Here is a 26,489-nt window from a genome sequence, read left to right as displayed (position 1 = left end):
CTGTGGGTGCGTTAAGCATCTGTTAGGAGCCTTTTGCAATCTCTGTTGTTCAAGACGTTGACCATTCTTCTTCCTGCTAATACTAAGCCAAACGTATTTACACTGAGTCCTGGTGGCTAGTGAATTCAGAAACGGGGCCGGAATCCCAGCAGTACATCCCTCCCTCCAACACCTCGGAGGGTGGGAGTCTCCACAGAGCCCAGGCAATTGCTTTCGAGGAGCGTTAATGGCTCCAGTTGAGAAACAGTAGGTAAATCCTTCAATAGAAAACCAGCACACATTCATTTTGCAGCCAGAATTTTATTTTCTTTATATCCAGGCTTATCATTGACATCTGAAAATAAAATATTTCATTTACAAATAGACTAGTGCAAATTAAAGATAATTTTGGAGAAAAGATGACAGACTGCACATAACAAAAAAAAGATGTGTGTGTGTTAGGACGATCTTCCTGGAACAGCTGGAGGAGGTCGCCTAGGAAAAAGACAAAAAATAACCCAAAATTCAAGGGGAGGGGGAGATTTAAAACAGAAGGTCGAGATACAAGAGAATGACTCATATACAAATTTGTCTTAACAAAATGGGTTAAGAAAAAAAGGCACAGAACATGCACAGTGAGGAAAAGAGCAAGAAGGAGATTAGAATCAGCTGGCTATCAGCACAGCCTCTGCTTTCATCCTCACCATTTCCCACCTGACACACTGGCACCAGAGAGCTAGGACAACCCCATCACAAGTGTGAAGGTTGCTGCTTAGAGGCTTTCTCCTTTTCTTGCTGAAATAATATCCTCCCAGAAGAGCTTTTGTCTAGCCAGCCTTAAAATCTACACCACTACCTGCTGCAAACGCTGCTTTTGGAATAGAGCCTTTTCAAATGAGACACTGATAAAATCAGGAGCGAGCAAACAAGATGTGTCTATGAGCTGGACTGGGGTATCTGAAGGGAACCTTGCTGGGGAAGGCTAAAAGCTTGGGTGACAGCAGCGTAATGAATGCACTGCCAAAACCTGCAGGAGAGACCCTTGGCAGTGGATGGCTTGGTGCCCCGGCTGGAGAAGAGCAGCTGCTAACCCCGTTTATCCAGCACACAGCACTGGTGCACTGCTGGCCAGCACGCCTGGAAACAACTCTCAGAGGGATAGGTAACGTACCCCAGGCAGACGGACATGTGTGTCATGCTGCTGTTTGCTGAGGGAGACTGCGCAGACTGCCTCGGGGACACCGTTAAAGGCTATTAAAAAAAAATGTCCCCAAGTGTTACAGCAAACTTGCTGTGAACACAAATGGGGACGTTACTGCTTTGCTTGTTCCACCTTTTGTTCCCATTTTCGTCAAACCTAAGGACCAGCACAGTGCCTGCTGCTTGGTGGGAAATGCCCCCTGCTGCTGTGCTGTACTCGTGCCGTGCAGACCAGCTCCTCCGAGCACCCATTCCAATTACTTGGCTCGCACCAATCTGAAGGAGGAACTGAGTAATCAAGGCATTCTGAGGCAGCTGCGTGTTCATACACAACTGCTTTAGGGGAAATCCCTTCCAAGCAGAACACGTACACAGGCACAGTTTTACTTCACTCCTGACGACTCAGCCTGGCCCTGTGCTCAGCTCTCAGGCTCCCCTCAAATATGCTTCTCCCAGCAATGAAAGCAATACCAGGTTCTGCTTGAAAAATATTCACTCAGCAAAACACCTCCAAAGCATCCAAGCCCCTAGCAGGGCAGAAGGCTGAATGCTTCCCATAGGCTACTTCTCTCTCGTCTCCCCTTCTCCTGACACTTGGAGTGATCTGAACTGCAACACACCTCTCCGGTAAATCCTCGCTGCAGACCCAACCGAGGTGGAGAGCAGGATGAGATTACGGTGCAAGACTGGAGCCCGCTCATGCGCATCCAGAAAGTAATAATAAAAGCCCAGCAGGAGTTACAGTTTATTTCAGGTTCAGAAATGCAGCATAACATGTTTACAGCAGGTGTATGCGATGCTCAGTAATGACCATGGTTTCGGGAATCAACTCACTGTGCTCAAAGGTCAACACCAGGAACCATTTACAGACTACAAAACCAAAGGCAGATGTTTTGGCTCATGTGAAACAGGGCATTAACATACAGAGCAAAATTGGGAAAGAAATTAAGCGCTCGCTTCTTACAAAAAGAAGTCATTGTTTACACCATCCTGGAAAAGTAAAGAGACAGGAAGTAAAGCAAACGGCCGGCAAGACGGGACAAATCATATATCAAGCAAGAGTGGAGGACTGTCTGGACGGGAGGAGCCATCGGTATCAGCTCGCCTGCAGACAAAGCAAGAGGAAAGACAGGCAGAGTAATGTTCATTTACACAAGGGAGCTGTTCTGCTAGAGCCCAGGGAGGAGGTTCAATGCCACCGCGGGAGGACGTGTGCCACAAACATCCCAAAAAGTCCATGTCTCCCCAGTGCCACATGTGCAAAATAGGTCTGCTTTCAATTCAGGAGGTTTGGACTATTTTAAGACAGAAAGACAGAACTAGCCAGTAATCTCCATAGGATGTACACACGTTGTTTAGTGTATTTGTCTGCGATACAGAGTATAATACTTTCTACGTTATGCTTTAATATGAAGTGTTGTAACCTCTAATGCGTCTCCTTTAATATAATAATCTATTTTTATGAGGCTTACTCAAAGTGCAACAAGATCAGCAATAAAATAAACACACGTTACTTATGTACATAAGCCTTTTCTTTGAACATACAATCATTTTAACGTAACACAAGATCCCCTGACATCAAAGGCCAAGAACTATTTACGGCACGAGCAAGCTCCTCAGCTGCTGGTCAGCTATGACAAGGAAAGGTGGAACATGTTCTCCGGGCAGAAACTCAGGCTTAGCCTACGTGCAATACTAGATAAACACCCTCCTTAAACCTAGCTGCCTACATCATCCGGCTCACGTAAGCTCAAAAAACCTGCTGTTGCTTAACGGGCGTCTCCACTGCTCCTTGGTAACCTTCTGAGCTTTGCCAGAGGGGATCAAATGAAGGGAGAGGAACCTGTGCTTCTCCGATCCGGGAGCTCAGGCTCAGCTCACGCTGAGGAAGGGTATCTGCAGAGGGGACAGCGGCCAGTCACAGCCAGCCAGTCCCCCTAGCAGATCCCTTAAGGTACTGGTGAGCCTGTTCTGTCCTTCAGGTGTGGAGTGAGCTGATGACAAGTTGCTCCTCTGAGAACAAGGGATGGGAGAGAGATGGCTCCCCAGAATCATCCATCCCAGGCACTGTACAGCATGAGGAAAGGGGTCAAGGCTAGGAGCAGAGTATTTATTCAGTTGGAAGTGGCAATTTCTTGTGAAGCACTTAGCATTTTTCCTAGAAACAATTCTATGTAGTTTATTCTAAAAAGCATATATTCAAGAAGAGGTAAAATCATCAAATTCTGGATCTGTGCTAAAGGTTAATTATTAGTCTACACATCTAAAAGCATTGCATTTTAGCAGCAGGTCCAGATTTAGGTGTGATGGAGATGCAGAGAAAGGGAGGGCCGTACAGCTACCCACTGCGTCCCACAACCTCAAAACCGAGCGCAGAACCAGATGGTGCTCACACCAGGGCCATGGGTGCCTCACTGCTGCCTCCTCTTTCTCTCCTCAATCTACTCCTAGGAGCTTCATTTACAATTCAGGATTGCCGCTGAGAAATACAATTTCCTGTGGGGCAGAGTTGAGGGTAGTGCTGACCTGTGATAGCTACTTCCTTTATGCTTGACAGAAACAGTCATTAAATTCAGAAGTCTCAGGTACAGAGGATTTAAATACATGCTTTTAGGCCAAGACATTTGTCATCTAATTAAGCTCCTACCTTACCAGCATTCCCAGGCAGTTACACCGGTCTGAATCACCCCTTCAGGAGGCAACTCAGCAAAACGCTTAGGGTAAGGTGGGATAAACCCAGACTATAGGCTTGCAGCATCACTGAACAAATACCAACATCTGGGGGTAAAGTGACCTTCTGTGGCCAAGGTGGAAGAGGCACTAAGCTTGACTTTCTGTCAGAAGGCAGCTGCCAGTCAGTAATAGATCTCTGACAAACTATGCACAGATTTGCTGGCTAGGCAACAAAATGGTCTGCTATAGGTATTTATAAAAATACACCTGATAGATGGACCACATTTAACAGCAGAGTACCAAGCAGCAGAAAGCTGTAGACCAAGAAACATGATCACAATATGTTTTGGGTAGTTTTTTTGGTAGTAAAACCCAGTAACATGCAGTTGGATGTTTCAGCCTTTTCATCCTTGAAAGCTGATTCTGTGCACCTGATTCTGAAGCTGTAGGCCTGTTCTCCAAACACATAGCAGCCATTTAAGGACTTTTCTGAGATCACCGAGGTGCCGGTGCTCTGACAAATTCCATTTCCCCCGTGCTTCAGACGTTGACCTCTAGACTCCCCACGTGTGTGTTGTAAGTACGAGGTTTACAGGAAATTAAAGTTAGGCTAACATACAAATCATGATGCTTTCCCAAACTTGTCTCTCTTATGCAAGCAGAAACATTATTTGCTTCAGTGGCGAACGCAACTTATTTAATCAGCAGCCTGGGAATATTTAACAACAAAAATCCCCATTGGCTGTGGCTCTTTGATTGGATTCTTCCTAACCACGGAGCTACAGCACACTGGAGCCCTACATGCAGCCTCCATAAATGAATTTATTAGACTGATTATAGTGGGGGCCTTCGAAACCACCAACTGCTTTGCCTATGGATCTGTAACCATAATTGTAATAACAGCAATTAATATTTTCTGAAATTAATCTCTAGTTTAATTCTGTCAACTCAAGAAGTTTTAAACTACATGGGTAACACTGACCCTAAGTGTTTAAAATGAAGTAATGCAGAGGTAAGACAACAGGTTTTTATAACACATTAATACAGAAAGCGTAATGCAACAGGTAGAGAGGACCTCTGAAGGCGAATGTCTGCTAAAATAATACACTGCCAGCATGCACAGCTGAGCACTTCTCAGTACCTGGTTGGATAAAGTGACTCCTAATCTGAAGTGTGCAGAATGTCAAGAGATGCAAAGGGAAAATCTTTTTTTTGGAGGACATACTGGAAATTTATCGACTGGTTTGAGCAAATATCTCAAAACCAAACTGGATCCTCGGAAAGCTCAGATGCAAATCTAGGCCATAGCTCCAAATTGGCTCACGCAGTGGGCAGAGGAGTGGTAACCTATTTACAGCTGTGCATACGTGTATACGTGTATGCATATATGTGTATACATATATGTACATATATCTACCTCCCCTCTGTTTCACAAAATGGCCAGACAATGCTCAGTTCCCTGGATCCTGCCGTGCAATATATATACACACACTACACGCACTCACCTATGCACAAACCTTCCTATGAGTTCAGTGGGAGGACTAAGGTGAGTAAGCACTACCGGAGGACAAACTGAGCCAGCACACACCAGTCTGTCACGTACTGGCTCTTCAAACCACCCTTCTCCCATCCTTGCTGCTAGTGAGACAGCTCCACACCTTGCAGGCTGGGGCACTGCAGCCCGGTCCTTACTAATCACCCAACCTCTAAGTACCAGTCATCCATGAGGAAGAAAATAAAACACATTGTCCCATACACACCCTTCCAGTTTAACAACATTCCTTATAAACTAGGCTTCGGAGAAGAAGAAATTATGGGAGAAGCAGCCTTCCAGCAAGTTTCTTGCAAAAGAGGCATGGAGGTGTGGGGCTTTCAGAAGAGCTTGATAAGAAACCACATTGGTTTTCTTTGCTCAGTTCAGCCATCAGAAAAGAACGTGGGCACAACCGTAAAATGCCAAATGACAGAAAACCTGGAAGGTAGAAATAAAAAGCACGGTTCCTCGCAGAAAAGAGAAAAGAAGATGCAGCTCAAATCAACACGTGCACAAACACACACAAACTCAAGCCCTCCTTTGAGTGTACAGGATTGTGAGCATGGCTGCCTGAGCAAACACGTGTGTCAGTAAGTTAGCTAACATCAGCTATTGTGAAAGGAAAAGTCAGGACAGCACAGACCTTCCCAAAACATTTAAGACCTCAGAAACAAAGCAGAATGGACAGAGTATATCAGTAAAATTGGTTACTTGCCTATAGATGTCCATACATGCGACTATACATTGGTTATTGCAACAGTTATCAAGCAATTTGCTTCCACATATTTGGTTAACAAGGAATGGCATGCCAGAAACTTCATTTAGTCTAACAGGGATGAATCTAACGGACGAATTACAGTGGGCCGAGTAGGTGAAGGGGGTGGTCTTCGACTGGAGAGAAAGAGAAAAGAAACAATAAGCACAAACACTGAGAACGAACCCTGCACCGTTTGCTGTCGCTGCGTGAACATGCACATGCACCTAAACACAACAATCTCATTTCCACATGCACTGAAGCACGACAGTTCTAAGCATGCCCGAAAAGGAGAACAGTAAAGAGTGCCACACGCATACCTCAGTTCTCTCATGTATTCGACAGTCCACAGTCTGCTAAACATCTGAACACAGTTACCCTCTTATGCCAGGGGAAGCACCAGGGGATGATCATTATTCCTGTTTTCTGATCCTGCTGATCCTCACAGCCAGGCTACTCTCTTACCTAGCTATTCAGCACCATCCAGCAGCATCCTGCTGCTATTTGTTCCGTTCCTTCTTTTTCAAAGCATTTTTCCTCCCCATTTTCTTTAAGTAGAAGTACAACTGCTCTCTCTATTCCTCAATCCAGCCTCGATCATCACAATATAAAGCTGAGCTCATGGTCTGAACAAGGTGGGGAGTCAAGGGCTCTTCGCTTCTAATCCAGCTTTGGCAGACTTCGTTAACGACCTGGACAAACCACAGCCTTCCCTTCCTCTGTCCTCTACCTGTGAAATTAGGAACTGTCCCCGTCTCTGAAGAAGATTACAAAGAAAATGTCTCATTTGGTTAAAACTAAATAGAAGATGAAAACAATGCAACAATGTGTTAATCTCCTTTGAACTGGAACATAATATATGAGACAAATTTACACTTGACCAAAAAAAAAATTGTTTGGCTTGAATTGCATCTTGTATGACAATATTCTCTTTTGGTGAAGAAATGAGAATTTTAATCCCTAACATGCAACAAACAGAAAATATGCCAACTGAAGCGTTCAAGTAAATCAACAAGCTAAAAAAAAATAGGCAAAATATAATTTCTTCATGGTGTATTTTTCTTACAGAAAAAATGTTACTGTGTTAACTATTGTTTCTTGTGTTGCTCCAGTGTAGGTCTTCTGGACCCATTTCCAAAATTTGTAGTTTCATAAAGAACCACTTCTAAGGCTTTGCATTTCTGCTGGGTTGCATTAAATTATTCCTTTGTTGAAATGCCTCACATTGCATTGTTTAGCGCTTACTGAAAACATCATATCATGTGTATACAATTTACAAACAAGGGAAAATGCATACAGCTGTCTTCATATCAAATTTAAAAGATACAGGCCCAAGCACGCATTTTAATATGAGGTTGAATGCAGCACAATAAATTCAAATAATGTGATTTAGTCAAACTGGTATTTAGCATGGCTGGATCAGAAACTGGAGAGCACAGGGGGAGGATATCCTGGATTTAATCACTCCAACCAAACCTGAACCGAAATCAGGTCTGAGCCCTATTCCCTCCTTGAACCAAAGCTGCCATTGCACCCTGACTGCTATTTTGAGTTTTCATTCAAGCCAGAACCGAGCAGAAAACTTCCCCAGCCAGCTCCGGGCTCCTGCTGCAACTGCCATGTGAAGGAGCAGCCGTGGCTCCCGAGGGGCCCCTCTGCCACAGGCGCTGCGAGGGTCTGCTGTGCAGTGCCCTGCGCGCAGCTCTGCCAGCAATGAGCTCCTCGGTTCACACCACAAAGCCCTCCTGGTGGAGATGCACATAAGTTTCTGGGCCCCTCTGCATCTATATGTTTGTGTGTGCCTCTCCCCGGGTACGGGCACGGATGCCCGTGAGGCACGGGCAGATCCCTTAGCTCCCGTCCTCTCCTCTGCCCCCTGATGGGGCTGCCTTGCTCCCAGGGCAGTGCTGCTGCTCAGGGTTTCGTGCGAGCCCCTTAAACCTACACACCATGGCTGGGGGAACAGGATCTGCATCTCAGAAGTTAGAGGCACCCTCCCCTGAGGAGTGCTAGATGTTTCAGAAATGGGGAGGCTTGAGAAACCTGCAAAAGCACCATTCACCCCCAGTCCTACAGCCGATGGTCTCCTGGGCAGTCTCAGGGTCACACAGCACGATGGGCCATGCTCCTTGGTCCCTGGGCAGAGCCCAGCACAGAGAGTCAGCTCAGGAAGAGATCTTGGCTTCGCTCGCCACCGGCACACAGTAACAAAGGCACGACCTGAAGCTCATCAAGTCAAAAAGTGAGGGAAAGGACAAGCCCAGAAATTGCCTGTCTCTGGATTTCCCTGCCAGGGTGACAAGTCAATACATGACCATTTTATGCTGCGAGCAGGATTCAGACCCTTTCTTCCCCCCTCTACCAGGAACCTCAGGGTCAGGAGGAGTGCTGAAGGATCACATCGGAGCGCTGGCTGGATGTGCCGGCCAGGATGGAGCTCTGCAGGGACCTGGCACCCAAACTGCCACCCCGGGATAACACAGCAGGCACCTCCGAAAAGCACAGGTGCGTGGAAACCTGGCGTGACTCCAGCGTGACCGCTTTCTGAGCATGGAGTTGAGCAAAGGTTACATAAATGCACGCTGCCAGCCCCTCCAAATGGCAGCTGTGCAGCGGAGGCAAGCAGGAGGAGCAGCAGAGGGAGCTCCAGCCTGCCTGTGGACGCGCAGCTGGGGCAGCCGCAGCAAAACAACCTCCCCCAGGTCCGGGCTGAGCTGCCATGGCAGCGAGGAAATATATGACTAAACCCAATTAAATGTTTAGTCTGGGGCCAAAAGATGATACCCGGAGAGACAACACGGAGAGCGTTTTCTCTGCGATATCGGAGTGATTCCATCAGTTGCACCGAGCTGCTCCCAGCCTGCAAACGGCTGCTCCGCATTCATAGAAAGCTCCTTCTTATAAAAATGGCACTGCTGCAGCAATTCCAGTTATTGTCTCAAACGTTTTCATTGTGTTTTCAAGTTTTGGGGGCGAGTCCCACTGCCTGGCCCCTTTAACAGTCTGCTGATTTTTTTTTTTTTTTTTAAAAAAAGGAAACTGTGTTTGTAAAAGTTAGTGCTAAAGGGGCAGGGGATCATAGGTCCCCAGGGTTGAGTAAACGAGTCTGCAGAAAGAATCAGTCCTTCTAACTAGCGCACATTAAGCAGACATAAAGAATTTACCAATGAAAATTGTGGACTAAGTATGTATTTAATAACTCCCTCATGTTGCTGCAGAGACTCCTCCTTTGAAGAGCTCAGTGGGGTTTTGAACAGAGGATAACTCTTGCCCCCATGCCCAAACTTTTTTAAAAGGAAAAGTTTTACATTTATTTTTAACGTAAGCAGCACACACCATTTTTCCAGCTTTAAAAGAACTCCTAAAAACTTTAGCTAAGCAAACGCGGAGCAAAAGAAACTAAATAAAGCAAGTCTAGACTTAAAATTCGATCAGAAACATATGGGAGGCTCTTCAAGCCTTTTGAGAAGTGCTATCACTCCCCACACAGAGTCCACAAAATATGCTTTCAGTAAAGCATGGCTGTAATTACCATGGGAGGCCCCGCTCTAGGAAGATGGCTTCTCTCCTCGGAGCACGGCTAGCATACTTCTAAATAAAAGGCTTTCCTTTCCACTTACATTTTACATTCTTGTTTGCTTGTGACCACCAGAGAACACTCGCGGAAGGCATGCACATAACTGGATTTTATGATACATTCCTATAGATCTGAGGCTGTAAACAAAAGTCCATTATTCTCTCCCTTTTCCATGATCTTGGTTTCCCTATAACACAGGCCCCTCGCAGTACCCTGGTACGTGACGTTTGTCATCTTTGCAGAATCTAACAAGAAAAGAGTTTTTAAAAATCTTTAAAATAGTTTTTAAAAAATCTCCAAACGGCTTTAAGTCGGACTGCAGGCAAATTTTAAAGTAGGTGACGCTAAAACTCTGGACGTGAGGCATACCAGAAGAGGATAAGAGTGGCTTACTTCAGGTGAGGAATAAATATCAATTCTTACTTGGGTGATTATTTAGAGAGACTAGGTAGCCTGATTCCTAGGCTTGTCCTTGAAATAGTTATAGTGCCCCTAACTCATTTGATTTTTATATGATTTTCCCTGTTTTACTAAGATTCTGAAATACCCACACAACTTAGGAACTGCTTTTCCCAGTTCTTCTAGCAACCTACCTATCTTTACATGTCACCTCTTGACCTTCACCAGCTTCTGGATTTGCAGAAAATCCAAACCAAAAACAAAACTACTGGAGCCATGAGGGGTGAAGAACAGAGGTGAAGAACATGGTTTGCAGACCTGATTAGCCCGTGTACAGTCTACACATGCTTAAAACTGCTTTGACCTACAGCAAATGCAGAGTGGCTGCAGTGGAGACTCCAGGACATCAGCTCTGGAGAAGAGATCTTGAGCAAGAGTGGGAAAACCATCAGGAGGAAAGGCACTTGATACTAGTGACAGGTCATGAGAAAATAGGAAAAGCAGAAAAAGGAGAACATTAAGAGCAGCACAGCAGGAATCATGGACAAGAATCGGGAGGAGGAGATGATTAGGGGAGAAATGAGAAACAGCCCTCAGTAGTGATGAAAGGAAGAAGTGGTAGGGGAATACCTGTCTGAGATGGTCCCTTGCCTCAATGTAATGGTCCAAGAGAGTGAAAGTTTCTCTCATTTGTTTCTGTACTGAAAACTGTCATTTTGTCAAACGTGAAATGTTTCCAGTAAGCATGCCCAGAGGATTGCTGTTGGAAAGCAAGTCAGGAATGGGAGCACTGAGATGCACAGCACACTGGTACAGTGTGAATGCTAGTGCTGAAGTGGCCCTCCAGCTCCACATGTATGCATCAAGCTCCACAAAGGCACAGAGCATGGTGTGACTATCCTGCCAGGTACTTGCACAGCTCAACCTATTTCAAATGACCCAGCTGAACAATATTGTCAGTGGAAGAATTTTTGTGTTTCGTGTAAGCAAGTTAAAGTTGTTAGATTAAGTAGTTTTATCTGATGCATATATCTTCTCAGTAAAAGGAAAAAAAAAAGAGCAAATGGGAAGAATGTGGCTTTCCACTAGCCACCACTACGCTGCAGCAGTATAAATCTCCATTAACTCAATGCTAACAGTGTTCCAAAGCATTAAGATTACCAAAGTACATGACTTATCAAGGTTATTCCTTCCAGAGGGAAACAATTCCAAAATATGATGCTCCACTAAATTTATTTCTTTGCAAATCAAGCTGGATTTTCTGTATGATGATCATAAATTATCATATAATCACAGACACAAATACGTTTGTATGTTAAAGCAGGTGTTGTATTTTGGAATTAGTCATTTTAGGGAATTAATGTGTCATATGGAAAAAACAGCTTAAATTAAAAAATTAATTCAACAGAGCAACCAAAAAAAGACTATTCTTAAACTGTGTGTTCTTGTTTGCCCTTCAGCAGGGAACATGTCAACTAAGCAAGTACTAGTGGAGTTAGTCCACTAGTGGACTGTCCCAAGCCTTCAGAAGCCCAAGGTCGAGACCGTCAAGAAGATCCAACTCCATGTGGAAGAAGAGAAAGTTAAGAGTGACAAGTGATACCTTCAGAATACTGCTCTTCCATCCTCCTTCCCTAGCAGATGATGACAACAGAAGGATCACAAAATCAGGAGGAGGAACATCTAGTCTTTCAACAGTAGTTCAAGTTTTTTGTACTGGTCTGTGTTGAGCTGTACCATTCAATGTCCATGAGAATTGTGTATCCCATCTTCAAAGACCACTTCTATTTCTGCTCACTCTGTCCTTCCTTCCTACTTACCTTTAGCTTTCCTCTCCCATTTTGTCTCTCTCTTCTTAAGTTAGGGCAAGAAAGGGAACAAACATCCTGGCTATTACCTCCAAATGGACATGCATTTCTTCTTGTCCGTGATGACGACTAACATGATCATACATGTCACCGTGGTTAATGTAGCCATTGAGTGCCCTTCTTTTCACTAACAGAACAGCTTGCAGGGACAGGAGAATTTCAGAGAACCATTCAAAATGCCTGCAGGTTCAGGAAGTTCAAATCATCATTGCTTTCTCTTTAAACATACTGTCGTACATTTTTTTCTTCCAGCATAAGGAAGGCTAGAAATGCACTGCTATTCAGCCCACTCTTTCAAACAAGGCCAAAAATTTCCTCTTAAACACACTTGCTCTGATCCTATATAACCTTCACAGCAACTGTTGTTAAACTACCCTTTTATGAGATTGAATAAATAACCGGGGACAAAACACATCTTTGGGTTCCTGTCTGTATTCCTGGCAAACAACATTTGCTATTGTTTGACTCTACTTTCCTTTTTCAAGTTGCGAGATTCTAAAAATAAAAACCACTTCCTTTTTCTAATAGTATCTCAAGAGAGAAAAGGCTAAGAAAGCAAAAACAAAAAAACAAACAAGCAAAAAGCTTTTGCTGAAAGCACCTAAGTGAATAAATTACTCATTCATCCAGTTCACCAGCTGACACTCCCAAAGCAGGATTCAGCTGTGTTTGGGGACTGCGCTCACAATATCATCTTTATCCCAGCATCACTTCTTACAGCTCTCTTCAGGTTCCTTCTTTTTTTGTCTTCCTCTCTCTTGCATAATTTTTAATTACCCTTCCCCATCACATGGGACTGGTCTACACTAAGAGAAATGAAGAGCCATTTCTCAGCCTGATCCACTTTACTGGATTGTGAGGTAACTCGAACAGTCCCAAAGGAAACAGATCTTTCCCAATTCACCTCGTTCTAAAAACAATTTTTGTTGAATAAGTTTTAAAACATGCAGAAGCACTTAGCTGAGGAACAATACGAAACGCAGTCAAAACTACCTGAGTTACAATAAATAGATCAAGCCTAAAACCCATGTAGAACAAGTGACTCTTCAAAATGTATGCAACTGTCATACTGTATTGCCAACCACAGCCCAACAGAACAATTCCTCCACCAAAATGCGAAGAGGAGAGGCCTGCCTCTGGCTGCTGAAGGGAGATGCTGGTGGGAGACAGACACAGCGGCAGCCGATGTCATACCTGGGCTGCAATGTCTGACATCCCATGAACTTCATTTGATCTGATCTTCAGGACAGTCGTCTGGAGGAGGGGCATATGAAGGAAGGCAGTGAGCAAAATCCTTCTGCTAGTCGAGAAGAAAGCCATCCTTTTAGGGGTGAGCGATCACTGAGGCTCCTGGAGCAGACAGAGGAGCTGTTTCTCTCTTACGGTATTACAGTACAGGCAGATGAAGAATCAGTTCTGTGCAAATCTGTTCCAAATTTCTCGCAAGATCAGTATTGCAGGATTATGATGAAACCACAAGAGTTGTTATACTGTGATATTTTACACATTTGCAAAAGCTGCTGTGACCTGCTTTCTGGCCAATCTCTCCAGTATATATCCTCATTCACAATGCTACTTCTTTCATTGCTTCTATTTGGACTGAAGCAGCCAGATGACCCCAGGTAAGATGATAAGTGTTCCTCAGCTGTTTTTCCCCATGGTAGTGGTGTGTCTACCCTAAGGAGTGCAGCTAGTGTTTCTAGTGGTTGTCACAGCCACTGACACCAGGCTCTGTTAGGAAAGATTGCCAGATATTGCATTTTATGGTTTGAAAACTGGATGAAAAGCTTTAAAAGAAGACAAATACAAGGAGCAGGAGACAGGTTTACAAAGGCGCTAGGAAGGGATAAGCTGGAAAGAAACCAACATGAGACAGTGAGAAGGAAAGGAGAGAACATGTGGGGAAGGCAGACAAATGCTCTAGGCAGGAAACCAAGTGAGGGGAGAAGGTGAAGGAGGAAGCAACCAGGATGGTTGAGAAAGGGACAAGAAGGGATGTGCAGAAAAAGGGGAAAACAAAATAGTGATAAAGGAGCCAGTGGGGACAAGGGGAAAAACAGAATTCCTTTCTAATAGATATCAGAAAATATAATCTCCTGCTTGAAGCAGCCAGCAGCATAAGAAGCCTATTACTGGGTGCGCATTTCAACAACAACTGTAAGTTAGACCAGTAACAAATTACACAGGGATGTCTTCCGCTAGGACAGAAATCACAGAAAGAATAACTGATATTCTCATAAGTCTTGTGATTTTAGGGTCCTTGGATAGGCAGGGCTGAAACATGCTGACCACAGAAGAGCCATATTCCCTTTGGTGATGGGCTCTGGCCTTGCATCACCCGTGCAGCTGTATATTCTTGTGACCACAGACATGAAATGCAGAAGTCAAGTAATTATTCTTTGGCTGCCATTTTCCCCTTAAATCCAGCAGGACTTGGAAATCTTTCCAGATAACACTTTTGTCTCTTTGCTTGCAAAAAACATTCCTAATTAATGATTAGCCTTTTTGAATCACCTTCACTGAAGATCCATTCAGAGGACAAATGAATACTGCTGTTGGACAGAGTTATACTCCTATCCTCAGGTGTTCAGACTAAGATCATCTAACTCAGCAAAAGGATGATTTGAGGTGGGCACTTATTCATCCCACCATAAGATTCTATGACTCTAAAAGTTTGAAGAAATGGCTATTTGATTGTTATTTATATTCCATTGAAAAAAATATAGTAGTAAGACTTTAAGACTGCAAGGTCAAACTCTCCGAAGGAGATTCCCAGACTAACAAAGGAAAATCCTTCTGGCCTTATATGCCAATATATTATAACAGACTTTAATCAGATGATCTCTCACAATTTTTGCAAGGTATCCCCTCACTGTTCAACACACAGGGTTAGGCATTCCATTAAATCTTTCCAAAGAACTATAATCCATAAAATCTATCGCAGAAAACTTATTTCATGGTTGGTATTTGGCAACCAAAGAGCTGACTGTAGAGCCTACAAAGCAGGAAATGTCAGGCAGCGATGCTTTCTGCAATACATCTGACTTAGTAATTACAGTTAGAAAATCCCAATCAAGTATGAGCACTTTTTTACACTGGGCTGGTAGAAATACTAATTTATGTTGTAAGCCATCGTTATGTAACAAACATAATAGGTCATGTAATTAGCCTTAGTGACATAATAAAATGTAGCTGCACAGTAGCCATCACCCCTCCAGTGCTGACTGGCTGTGGATAGACCTGAATTGTAGGAAGACAGACTAAAGAGAGGTATAGAGAGCAAGGGACCACTGGTGAACAGCATGACAACATTAATTCTCTTTCTGCTGCTTGCCTCCCATATAAAGATCATCCTGAGCCCCAGGGACTGTGCACCAGCAGCCCTGAGCACAAGAAGCATGTGCTCAAAAGCTCTTATGTTCCTGCCTGCTTGAGTGGATGCTGCAGCCCTTCAACAACCTTCGGTAGCCAGGTCCCAGGGCTCCCCACCGAGCAGGGTCATGTATTTTTTAATGGCAGAGTTCAGTGTTTCACTGGGGAGGCCTTCACAAAGCCGCAGGAGCAGGAAAGGGGAGCACCCTCCCACCCCCACTACCACCAGGGGCTCTGCTGCCAGGAGAAACATTTCCAATTCAATTGTTCTTCTTGTGGCAAAACTGAGATTCCTGTTCAGGACATTTAAAAGTCATAAATCAAAGCATCCACACAGAACTAAAATTGATCAAGATCAGGCTCCCCAAGCAGGCAGGCAAACATACATCACGGTAAGCTGAGGTGGCTCTAGTGCCTGCCTTAAGCCGCCTTACCAAAGAGAGCGCGCAGCTGCATTTTCTTTCAAAATACTACTACAGCCTTTTAAGAGAGAGAGGGAATAATCTAAATTCTGGCAGCGGGGAATATTTCACAAATCATATATGCTTTGGCATCAAGCCCTTAACAAAGCCAGGGGCCTTTACTCACAGGCTTTGCTGGGAGAGATCCACCCACCTCAAGTGGGATTAATTAAAAGAGGCATGTATCATGCAAATAGTTTCTGTTTCCTTACAGAAATATTCAGAGCACATAACCCAAACCAGCTTTAGAATCAGAGCGAAGCAAGGAAGAAAATTATTTCCTGCTCCCCTAACCCTTTTCCTTTCCCCGTGCAGTGAGGGAGGAACAGTGAGAAAAGGCAGAGAGCTCGCAGTTTCTGCACAGCTCCTCTGATTGACTCCTTCTGTACAACTCCCCAACCAAAGCTGGGGGGAAAAAAAAAAGATTATTTTAAAGGCAGGGGCTGTATCTCACTATATCACTATAAGGTGGCAGATTCCCCAAACAAAACGTGTGTTCAGCCACTCGTTGGAACAGGATGGTCTAAATCTTACCCCTGAAAATGATCTTTTTATCTTAAAGCAGAACATGAGAAAATAGAAAGTTTCTACTTATTCAGCATGTCAGGATTTTCAGTTTCATATGACAGTGATGGGGGCTGCAGAAAAAGAGCTCCTCTGGAAAGCCAAATGGACTTTAAAAACACAACTTTCTTTTCAGGAAGCTTAACTACTCCCTAGACAGGACAGATCCTGACACGTCAAGGAATCGTCGCAGAAAGCGGTGGCACAGCACTCAGAGCACGGAGCCTCAGTTCAACAATAAGTCACGGAGAAGCTCAAGTTTCCACAAGAACTCTTCCTTAAAACTATTTTTTTTTCCTTTTAATATCTCAGACCCATTTTCTGAGTCAATTTCCTATGATCCTGCGAAGGCTGTTATTAAAACCAGACCAAGCAGAGTAGAAATTCCAAGGCTCCAAAGAACTTTTAATAGGCGCAGGAGCCTGCCACACTGTCCCCCTCAGGTGATTTCCCCTGCAGCCCCTTCCCTGGGATTTCCTCTCTCCAAGTTTAGTCAGCGGGAGAAACCTGAAGTTTCAGCAAAACACCAAACCCCTCCCGCATTCTTAAGCATCTGAGATTTTTATGTCTGAGGCTTTCGTAGCTCTAAAAAAAGACAACTAGGATCCAGTCCAGAAGATGCGTATTGCAGATATTTTTTCCACAAAAATGTCAGGCAGTTGTACATTAAATTGTATCTCCAGCTTCAGCATTTTCAAAGCACTGACCTTCTTTATCAGCCACTGCTTCGCATGCCACCAGTGGCAGGCATGAATTGAGCCGTTCACAGGCTGCTTACCCGAGTGTCTTTTGTGAGCTAGGACATTCCTTCCCGGTCTCCATCCCACCTATCACTTTAGCACCAAAAAGATTATCATCAGACATGCTCTTGGCAAGCCACCTCAGGAAAGCAATGCTCATGCAAAATCACAGCCAGGCAGGACAAAGGAGACGTGCTCATTTACAAGGCAAGGTGCGACACGCCGGGGAGCTGTGGTTCTTTCCAGTAGTACAACTGACCAAACGCTTGACCTCATTTCTGTAGCTGGGACGTGGTTTGTCCATTGGTGGCACAGTGGAAGCACTGGTGCCAGTGCCCTTCAAGCTCTTCCAGTGGGGGACCCTAACCTGGACTTCTTCCTTTTAGTACCCCCAAAGGCAATTCTGTGTTTCTTCCTACTGCAAGCTATGGGGTACTCGCTATGATGAAAGAAATTGTTTCATGATTGGGCACTGATGCAATGCCCTTTTCAAAGGAAATATATATAAAAACTTCATTCATTTGATATGCCTCATTTATTTATTCTTTATATTGTAAACATGATGATGACATACATGTGTTCAGCAGAAGAGCTGCTTCAGAACTGGCATTCACCCTCAAACTGGGATATGCATCTTCATATTATACAATATATAAATTATTATGTTAGGAACACTGAGTCTCAAATTTAAGTTGTGACTGACAGCTACAGATCTCACCTATTTAAAATAAAGCATTTAGGAGTTTTTCTCCAAAGGTGGCTTAGTTTTATTTTCAATTGCTATTTCTAAAATTGAAATTGTGCCTATTTTCTTTTTGTTTCTGTTTATCTGGCTTGTTTTTTCTCCAAACTGTGACTAATTCTAATCTAAGAGTTAATTTATTAAAAACAGAGAGAGGCCTTTGTTCCAGCATCACCTAATCTGCCCACGCATCTCACAATTTAGGAAGTTAACGAAAACCATGGAATCGGAGCCTTTCGCATATATGAATTATTAAGCGTACTATGTCATAATGAAAATAAATATTAAGGACATTTTATTCATATAACTCATATTAAAAAACTAGGTAGTGCCACGCAATGTTATAAAATATGCAAAGCTACTTTAAGAAGTACTGACAAATGCAAAGACCTCAGAAGGTGATCGTGAAAATGCTGTTCCTTAACCAATCACTTTGTGCTCGTGACTTACATCCTACGACCTACACCGTTAGACAGCTATGGACCATTTTCAACTGGCTGTAAATTATTTGGCTTACGGAATAAAAATCCTACTCCTATCAGTTTGCTCCACCGATTCTACAAGGACTTGCTCTTGTTCTCTCCCCGAAGAGCTATTACATGCTCTGGTGAGCACTGAAAATGGCAAAAGTGAGATATTTTTTGTACCACTGCCCATGTTCTGGTAGAGGGCTAGAGAACTTCTTGTCTCTGTGATCATCTCATGTGGATACAACACAACCAGAACAGGCGTTCTCAATGTAATATAAGCCAGTTTCTTTGAACTGACTGAAAAAAGTTCCTATCTTTTCAACAAGTCATATTCATATTAAAAATTGCTTCCTTGGATTGCCTTTGACTCTCTGCAGGGAATATACAACTTTGCTTTGTTACAGGACTTACTCAACAACCGTGCTTGCCTTTGCTACGTTGTGCACAATCTGTCTGTTATGCTAGAGGAAGAGAACCAAGCCCACCACTAGAAAGCTGAGACATCTTACCTTGGGACACTGGGAGGAGCCCGCGTTGGCCGAGAGGGAACCTGGGGAGGTCCTCCATGGGCTTCGCCACCACTTGGAAATGGTGGCAATGGTCCTGGGCGGAATGGGACCGGGGGAGCCCCCGACTGAGGGCCTGGAGATGGGATTGCAGGAGCTGGTCCTCGGCCAGATAAAGGTCTGGTTGGGGGATTATTTAACGTAGGCCTCCTCTGAGTTGAGGGACTTGGAGGAGGTGATCTAGTGAAATATCGGATATTTAAGACATTCAGTAAGGTGGCAGTTTTGTTTGTTTTAAAAAACAGAAGTGAAAACCTTATTTATTTTAATGTCACCAAATACTTCTTTCCTTTGCATTTCTTTTGCCGACAGTGCCAGAGCATCACATATACTTAGATCTAACACAGAGCATTCCCATAGACAGCATGCCTTAAGACAGTCAAAAATAAACAAACAATCAAAGAGGTAAATCTAATGGATTTAATGATCAGAATTCTAACGAAGTTCTGTTAACTGGATTAGCTAGGCCATGGAGCCTGAAGTACTGAAGTGTTACAGCAGCTTGCAAGAAGAGGTATTGCGGATACACAGTTAGGGTTAATTTGCAAAGATAGGTGGGATTGGTGGAATAAGGAAAAGCATTATACTCCTACAGAAATCAAAACACTATTTGGTGACAGGAATGGCTGCTATCTGAAGCATCAGACAAGCTGTAAATCCCGTGGACAGTCTTTTGACAGGCAAGTACCTTGTCTGACACTCACATACATATACACAGAAGATGTACATGTGTGAAAAGGTTTTCAAAAAATCAGCACATAAATGGGGCCATTGAGCATACAAGTTCACATCTGCTCTGGGGCTCAGCATCTGGATTTATGGATTTGGCTTCCTGATAGTATAATATGGTTGAACACAAAGCTCCTGACGTTTTAGGAAGGATGCAGCTCACTGCAACCTGAACTAGAAGCAGCCTTTTCTCCAAGCCAGTCTTGAACAGAACACAGGATACTGGGGAAGAAGGCTGGTTGCTTTACTAGGAAGAGCTCGTGGTTATTTAAGGTCTATCTTGCTCCAGGAATTCTTGGCAACATACAAGAAAATAAATGTATGTGCATGTTCTTCATCTCTAAAGTACATAAAGCAACACAAAACAACATTTAGAGGGGGAACGGGCTAAAGTTGCGCCAGGGGAGGTTTAGGGTCGATATTACAAAGAAGTTCTTTACTGAAAGGGTTGTTAGGCATTGGAATAGGCTGCCCAGGGAAGCGGTTGAGTCACCATCCCTGGAGGCCTTTAAAAGATGTTTAGATTTAGAGCTTAGTGATATGGTTTAGTGGAGGACTTGTTAGTGTTAGGTCAGAGGTTGGACTGGGTGATCTTGGAGGTCTCTTCCAACCTAGATGATTCTGTGATTCTGTGATAATAGCGAGATTTTCTGATTTCCCTCACAAATGTCATTGAAGACCTGGAGGAATGCCCAAAGAGACGGGTAAAGAGGGAGCTGCTGATGCTAACAATATTTGCCCATCCTAAATTTCATTGCAAAGCAGATACGAAGATCCTTACCTGCGGGCCTGCTGGAGCCAAGAATCATCTACAGGAGGTGGTGCAGGGGTTGACACGGTGCTAGTGCTGATATCACCAATGATTGCTAGGGCTTCCTTTAGAGCTTGGTACATACGAAGCATTTCATCTCGCCTCTGCGCCTGTTCAGCTGACTCTTCCATTAGAGTGTTTTGGTCCTCAGAAGAATACAAGTGAGCCAGGAGCTCTGCGTTGATAAATTCTTTTACCTATTTCATCAGACAAAACAAACAAACAAATCAAAATACAGTACTGAACAAGTACAGTGGGAGATCCATAGAACCAGGAGAGAGACCTACCTAAATTTCATTTGTTTCTCCTGCTACCTTGTCTACATCAGTTCTATCCGTCATGCAGCTTTTGTTAGGTCAGATCAGGGACTAAAAATGCTGAACTCAGGTTGAGCTGATGGTACAGCAGCCTGAAGGTGAGCTCTGACCCAAAGAAAGGCTGGCACACACACCTGGGCAGAGCAGCTGCCTGCATGTAGATTGTTTTAAAGCAAATATAAAGCCGCATTCTGAGACTGCTATTCACATCTGAGAATAAGATGGTTTTGTGCAGTCCCTCCACAATGAATTGTGGCTTTTTTTTTTCCTGTCTTTGAAACATTAGACTTGGTTGGAGTTAGCACTGGTCCATGTCTCTAAGGTGACACCTATGTTTACAGTTCATCTTCAAGGCTTCCCAGTGGCTCTCAGGAGCCAGCTAGCATTTTGGTCCAACACTACAATGGCTGACCCAGAGGTAAATGGCAGCCATTAGCATACCACCAGATAAAAAAATTCCCTTGGGAATGGGAATTTTCAGGCTTTATAGCATCTTTGTCAATTATTTGCTTAGCAACAATTCACCCTGCTGTAGATAGTGTCTTTCATCTCCAACAACTTTGTCAGATTCTAAATATCCCATCCAAACACATTCAAACTGAAGGGAAAAGGCTCCAAGTAATCTAATTTACTATATTGATTTCCTGCTATGCCTGCCCTGGTTATGGAAACCTGGGCCACATTAAGAGAGATAAAAAGCTAGAGGTACTCTGATTAAATAAGATGCTGGTAAATAGACCAACTGCTGACCTACTAAATCCTTGCATTCAAACCTTTCATTGCTGTTCTGATCTATTTCTCATCTGGCTTTTTGCTCTATAAAGCCTTTTTGAGCTGGAGATGCTAACAATAATACATTCCCGGGATTCTGATTACATAAACCTGAGCTCCACTTGCACATGGGTTTGTGCTAGTTGATCTAAATCCTGACAATGAGACTACAGCAGTGTTTGCATTCACACGAGGTCAGTAAGAGCAGTCAAACTGCACAGGTGTGGGACCCTTTCTTGTCACCTAATGATGAAAAGAAGCCAGGACAGACTTCACAGGGGAACACACCATACTGACTGAGCTTGGCTGTCATTTCCCATTCACGTATGACAGGAGATGCACAAACTCTTAGCAAAGCCTGCAAAAATTTTCCATGAGTCTCATGCTGTTTTTCAGTAGATGGTACTGATCAAGAGCCAGAGTACACTACTTTCCTCGTGATTGCCAAAGACTCCACATTAAAAACAGATATCAGAGTTAAACAGCATCACATTATACTCGATGAAATGAGCATTTTAATGGCATCACTTCAAAAAAAAAAAGAAGTCCTAAAATTAGATTAAGGCCAGAGCTGATTGTAAAAGCATTGTTAAACCACAAATATCTGTTTGAAAAAAAAAAAATCATCCTGCGACAATTATCATGAGAGATCCGTGCCTGCCACTAGCACAAACTCAAACTCCCTGAACCCTTCTGGAAGGGAAGATTGCTGTGTTAAGGACAGTTCTGGAATCAAATCTCCTTCCTTCTGCAAGTGGATGCACTTTACAAGATATAGACCTTCCATGATGGCCACTTTCTCCGGCTTGGGAAAGAAAGAGAAAGTGACACTTCTTCATGCCTTTGCTCAAAAAAAAAATTAAAAAAAAAATTACAGCAAGGGTTTAAAATGTTTTCTTTCGCAGACCTGCAGTCAAAGCTGAACCACAGCCAGCATCCAAAACACCAATACCGCAAAGCCTGCCCTGTCACTCTGTCCAAATGGGGTGAGATGGGCTTGCAAGGAACCTTCATTTATCAGTGGGCAGGCTACAACAGACATTGAAGTCTCAGATGGAAAAACAATCTGTTCCTTAACCTTAAGGTTGGTAGTAACAAATACTTTATCATTTTTCTACTCAGCTGCGATTAATATCAGCACTGCTTGTGAAGCATACATTATCTACTCCAAGACCACCCCTCTTGAATAATCTGAGATACCTAGGCACCATGAAATAATGCTGAAAATTCTGAAATGTGTGTTTTGTTTGTGCGTGTTTGAATTTCTAATGGTAACTCAATGCAGTTCTGTGTGGTAAATGTATTTTCTTTTAAGGTAATCAACATCCACCCTAAGGGAAGAATAAGGGATGCATTTGGAATACAACGGTCTAGTTTTAGGTCTCAAAACATGCTGAGGGACACATCTAATTATTTTCTGTACACTGAGTTTGAACCTGATACTTCCCCCTGAATTATAAGTGCTCATTTACAGGCCCACAAAGTGGAAAGGAAGTTCTAGGAGGACTTGGGAGGTTACAATTGTCATGGAAACAAATTCCTTGGGATCAATTTGTTCCCAGAGTTTTGGAGGCAACATGATGGAGCAACAGAAAGTACAGAATATGATCAGTAAGGGGGAGGGAGGATATTTTCACTTAACTCCTGGTGGATAGCTTGGACTTTTGAAGACTCCAAGGAACACATGCACTACTTAACAGGACCCACCTTCCCTCATGGCTCCACTGCTTTTCAGGTCTTCGCACAACCTTTTGGCTTGGCTCAACAGTCTTGATTCAAGCATTTCTTTCTTTTTTTATTAGCTCTGATTTTTTAGATCTCAGACCTTGTGTTTAATGTGGTATTTACTGCCTATGCTGCACAGAAACTAGTGCAATAACGTTTTTAGTTCTTCACAGTCTTCTTAAAAGTTTTGACTCTTTGCCACAAATTGAAATTCTAGAATTGAGGTGTAGGGCTTAGCTCATTAGCAAGCCCAAACACAGCTATGGACTGTGAGGTAATTGAAAGACAGATGATGTGGTAAGGATGCTGTTTCTGTGTGCCACTCTCAACCAGCATGGCAGACTTGACCAGTGTAACAGCTGATGAGATTGAAAGAACAAAATCTTACAGTATTCTCCTCCTGAGTAAAGCAGCACTTCAGAGACCCTTAAGCTATTCCATATGAGGAGGTGAGTGGCAGAAAATTTAATGTAAACTTTCAAAAGTATCTGCTCACTGAACTCTACAGTTTATGAAATGAGAGATGAAAAACAGCCCTTTCTAAAGGTACCAAAGTTGTGCTAGGTCGAAGCAGCAAGTTGCTAGCTGTGATCTGAAAAGAGAAGAGGGAAAGCAGAGGGAACTTGCTCACCTTACAAATTTGAGGCCATGGCTGTTTTCAGGGTGTGTCTGTGTATGTGAGACAAACAGGCAGCTCCATCATTCCCATACTCTTCTGCACAAACTCACCCAGGACTAGAGCGAAATTTGGGGTCTGACTTCCCTAAACCTAAAGAAGTTAACGGAGTCTCTGTTGTCCTCCTCCAAATATTCTGCTCGTATTGTATGTCCCTGGAAAACCCATTGAAATTTCCTGTCCAAACACCTAAGTGCAACACAAATTCTACAGGGCTAATGAAATCCATCAGACTAAGGCTAGAGGTGGCTCCAAGTCAAACATAAATGCTCCTTTCTAACCAGATTTGTGTTACAACACATTGTATTTGTAACAACTGATCGGTTGGATGACCTGAGAGACCACAGAAAAGGCACTATACATAACTAACAGGATCTCTGTGCTCCGCTATTAATTCACGTGGCAGCAACGGCTCTAATAGCAAGCTCAGTTCAACGAGGTCCATTCAGAACTCTGCCAAAAAACAAAGGCTGAGATCCTAGTGCAGTGGAAAAACAATGATATCTCAGAGCCATTTCTTTAACCAAATAATCTTCAGATCTAAGAAAGACACACACAATAAATCAAACAACCACATCAGCTTATCTAAACAACAGTGTCCAACGCTTACAGATTTATTCCTTGAAAATGGCAATCTGAAAATATAAAGGAACCCAAATAAAATAAGAACTTCTTTAAGAAACCATGACAAAGGGTTACAGACTGAAAATCAAGGAAGCACAGCTCTGCTGCTCTCAAAGACTGCCTAGATGGAGCTCCCAACCCCTTTTTTTCCTACTATATCAAAAGCAAAACAGAAAAAAGAAAAGGATCCTTGGTTTACCTTTAAATAATAACTTATATTCTGATTAAGACATAAATGAATTCAACTTTCAGCATGCTGGAATAACTTCTCAGAACACTGTGCCAGACTTTCAGAAGGCTGCAGGACGTCACACTACTAAAGAAGAGTGGAATATTTTGTTTTAGAATGTGACACTTATGGGAGGGTGTTCTCTTTAATATGTGCTCTTGATGCTGCTCTATTCAAGAAATGTGTTTGTATGAGCATAAGAGATTTGGCAGACATAAAATAACTCAGAAACTTGGCTGTTACTTACATTATTGATCATAAGGTGCATAATTGTTTTCGGTATCAAATCGCGGATGCATTTGTTGATAATAGACATGTAGGAGTCCACCAGATTTCGAATCGTCTCCACCTGCCTCTCCAACTGGGGGTCCATTGAAAAATTGTCCGCTTGGCCATTCTCATCATTTTCAGTCTGCATGGAAGAAAAAAGGAAAAGTCAAGTCTTTCAGACTGCAGCAAACTGGAAATACATTGGGAACAAAATGGACTTAAACTGTAGTTATCTGGCAACACAACTTGTACACAGAATGACTGGAGGTTAAAATATGAAGTACCAACCTGTTTAATGTTTTAACATAATGAAATCTGGAATTTTAGAGGTTAATGCAATATAAGAGGCAAGATCGTTTTCACAGAGTGCATTATATATTTCCACACAAATTGTAATTTATATTAAGGAACATTTTTGGACAAAGATGTGTGAAGGTAAATGAAACCCCAAGAAATCATCTCAGATCACTTGCTGCAATATTTATTAACAACTATTATTATTATTTTTTACCATTCAGATTCAGCCAGCCTGACTCATGCAATAAAGCAGTGCTGTAAGTCTGGATATTGAATTTTACACTCCTATGGGTAAAAAACATCGTTGTTTCTTAAGGCTGACTCAGTTGTGACAAATTCTGCAATTCAGCGTCAAACTTTTTAGATGTGAATAGCACCTATATAAACAAAGGATTTATGAAGGATAACAGCAAAACCATCACTGGTTCCAGTGCTCAAGGCTCAGCATAACATAGGCTGGTTTATATATTAGAGATCTCTTTTTCATTGGAGAGAAAAAAAACTTCTTTGTATGTAAACAGCTGACCTAATTAAAGAAAATACCAGGAACTTTAACTGGAAGCTAAAAAGTATGCGCTTTGCTTCAGTCTGGCCTGTACAAAACCAAGGAAACTTAAAAATAAAAGAACAGTATCCCTTTGGCAAAAATCAAACTGCTTTCCGAGGCTCAAAGACGCCAAAAGAATTAAATTTCAACCTGGAAAGTCAAAAGAACAATGTCCTTTCCACAAACTCTGACATATAATACTTCTCCCTGAAAACGAAGAAAATGAGCCCTTAAGCCGTACGAGCATGGACTATAAAATCTAAACCCGTTCTGTGGGTAGCTGGAAGCATAACACAAGGAAGCAGAAATTACGTGCAAAAACGAATAAACTAGTAACAAAAACTAGTTATATACCAGCCAGGCTTACCGCTATCAGCACAACACCTTTTACAACACAGCATTTAGCTGAAATTTGCATGTCACTGGCACTTTACTGATTCCTTGACCCACTGAAATTCATTGCCAGCCCATTAGTAAAAGACCACTGGAGCTAGAAGAGCACCAAAGAGGCCTCTCCTTGCACAAAAAACCATTCTTACTAAGCCACACAGCAATTCCTAGTTTCACGTCCTAACGCTCATGCAGCATTAGCAG

The 26,489-nt window shown here is 43.0% G+C and overlaps 1 protein-coding gene across 6 annotated transcripts in view; it reads right to left on the bottom strand.

The window, feature by feature from the left end:
- Positions 1-284: 284 nt before the first annotated feature.
- DNM3 (dynamin 3) overlaps positions 285-26,489 on the bottom strand; it is a 180,827-nt gene continuing 154,622 nt past the window's right edge. For 3 of the 6 annotated variants that reach the window (XR_013954167.1, XM_080601703.1, XM_080601705.1), the window contains 4 exons: positions 25,029-25,193; positions 20,410-20,636; positions 18,843-19,079; positions 285-6,277 (listed from right to left, as the gene is read on the bottom strand). Coding sequence is in view for 4 of the 6 variants with exons in the window: in XM_080601703.1 (XP_080457829.1) it covers positions 6,208-6,277; positions 18,843-19,079; positions 20,410-20,636; positions 25,029-25,193 (699 nt within the window). In the remaining 2 variants the exon portion in view is untranslated. The remainder of the gene's footprint in view (positions 6,278-18,842; positions 19,080-20,409; positions 20,637-25,028; positions 25,194-26,489) is intronic. The other 3 variants (XR_013954166.1, XM_080601704.1, XM_080601706.1) reach the window with 3 other exon arrangements.

Source organism: Anser brachyrhynchus, assembly GCF_964034855.1.
Source record: "Anser brachyrhynchus genome assembly, chromosome: 8".
NCBI classification, from domain to species: Eukaryota; Metazoa; Chordata; class Aves; order Anseriformes; family Anatidae; genus Anser; species Anser brachyrhynchus.
The sequence above is the reverse complement of the archived record's forward strand: the minus strand, read 5'-3'. Positions and strand labels throughout refer to the sequence as shown.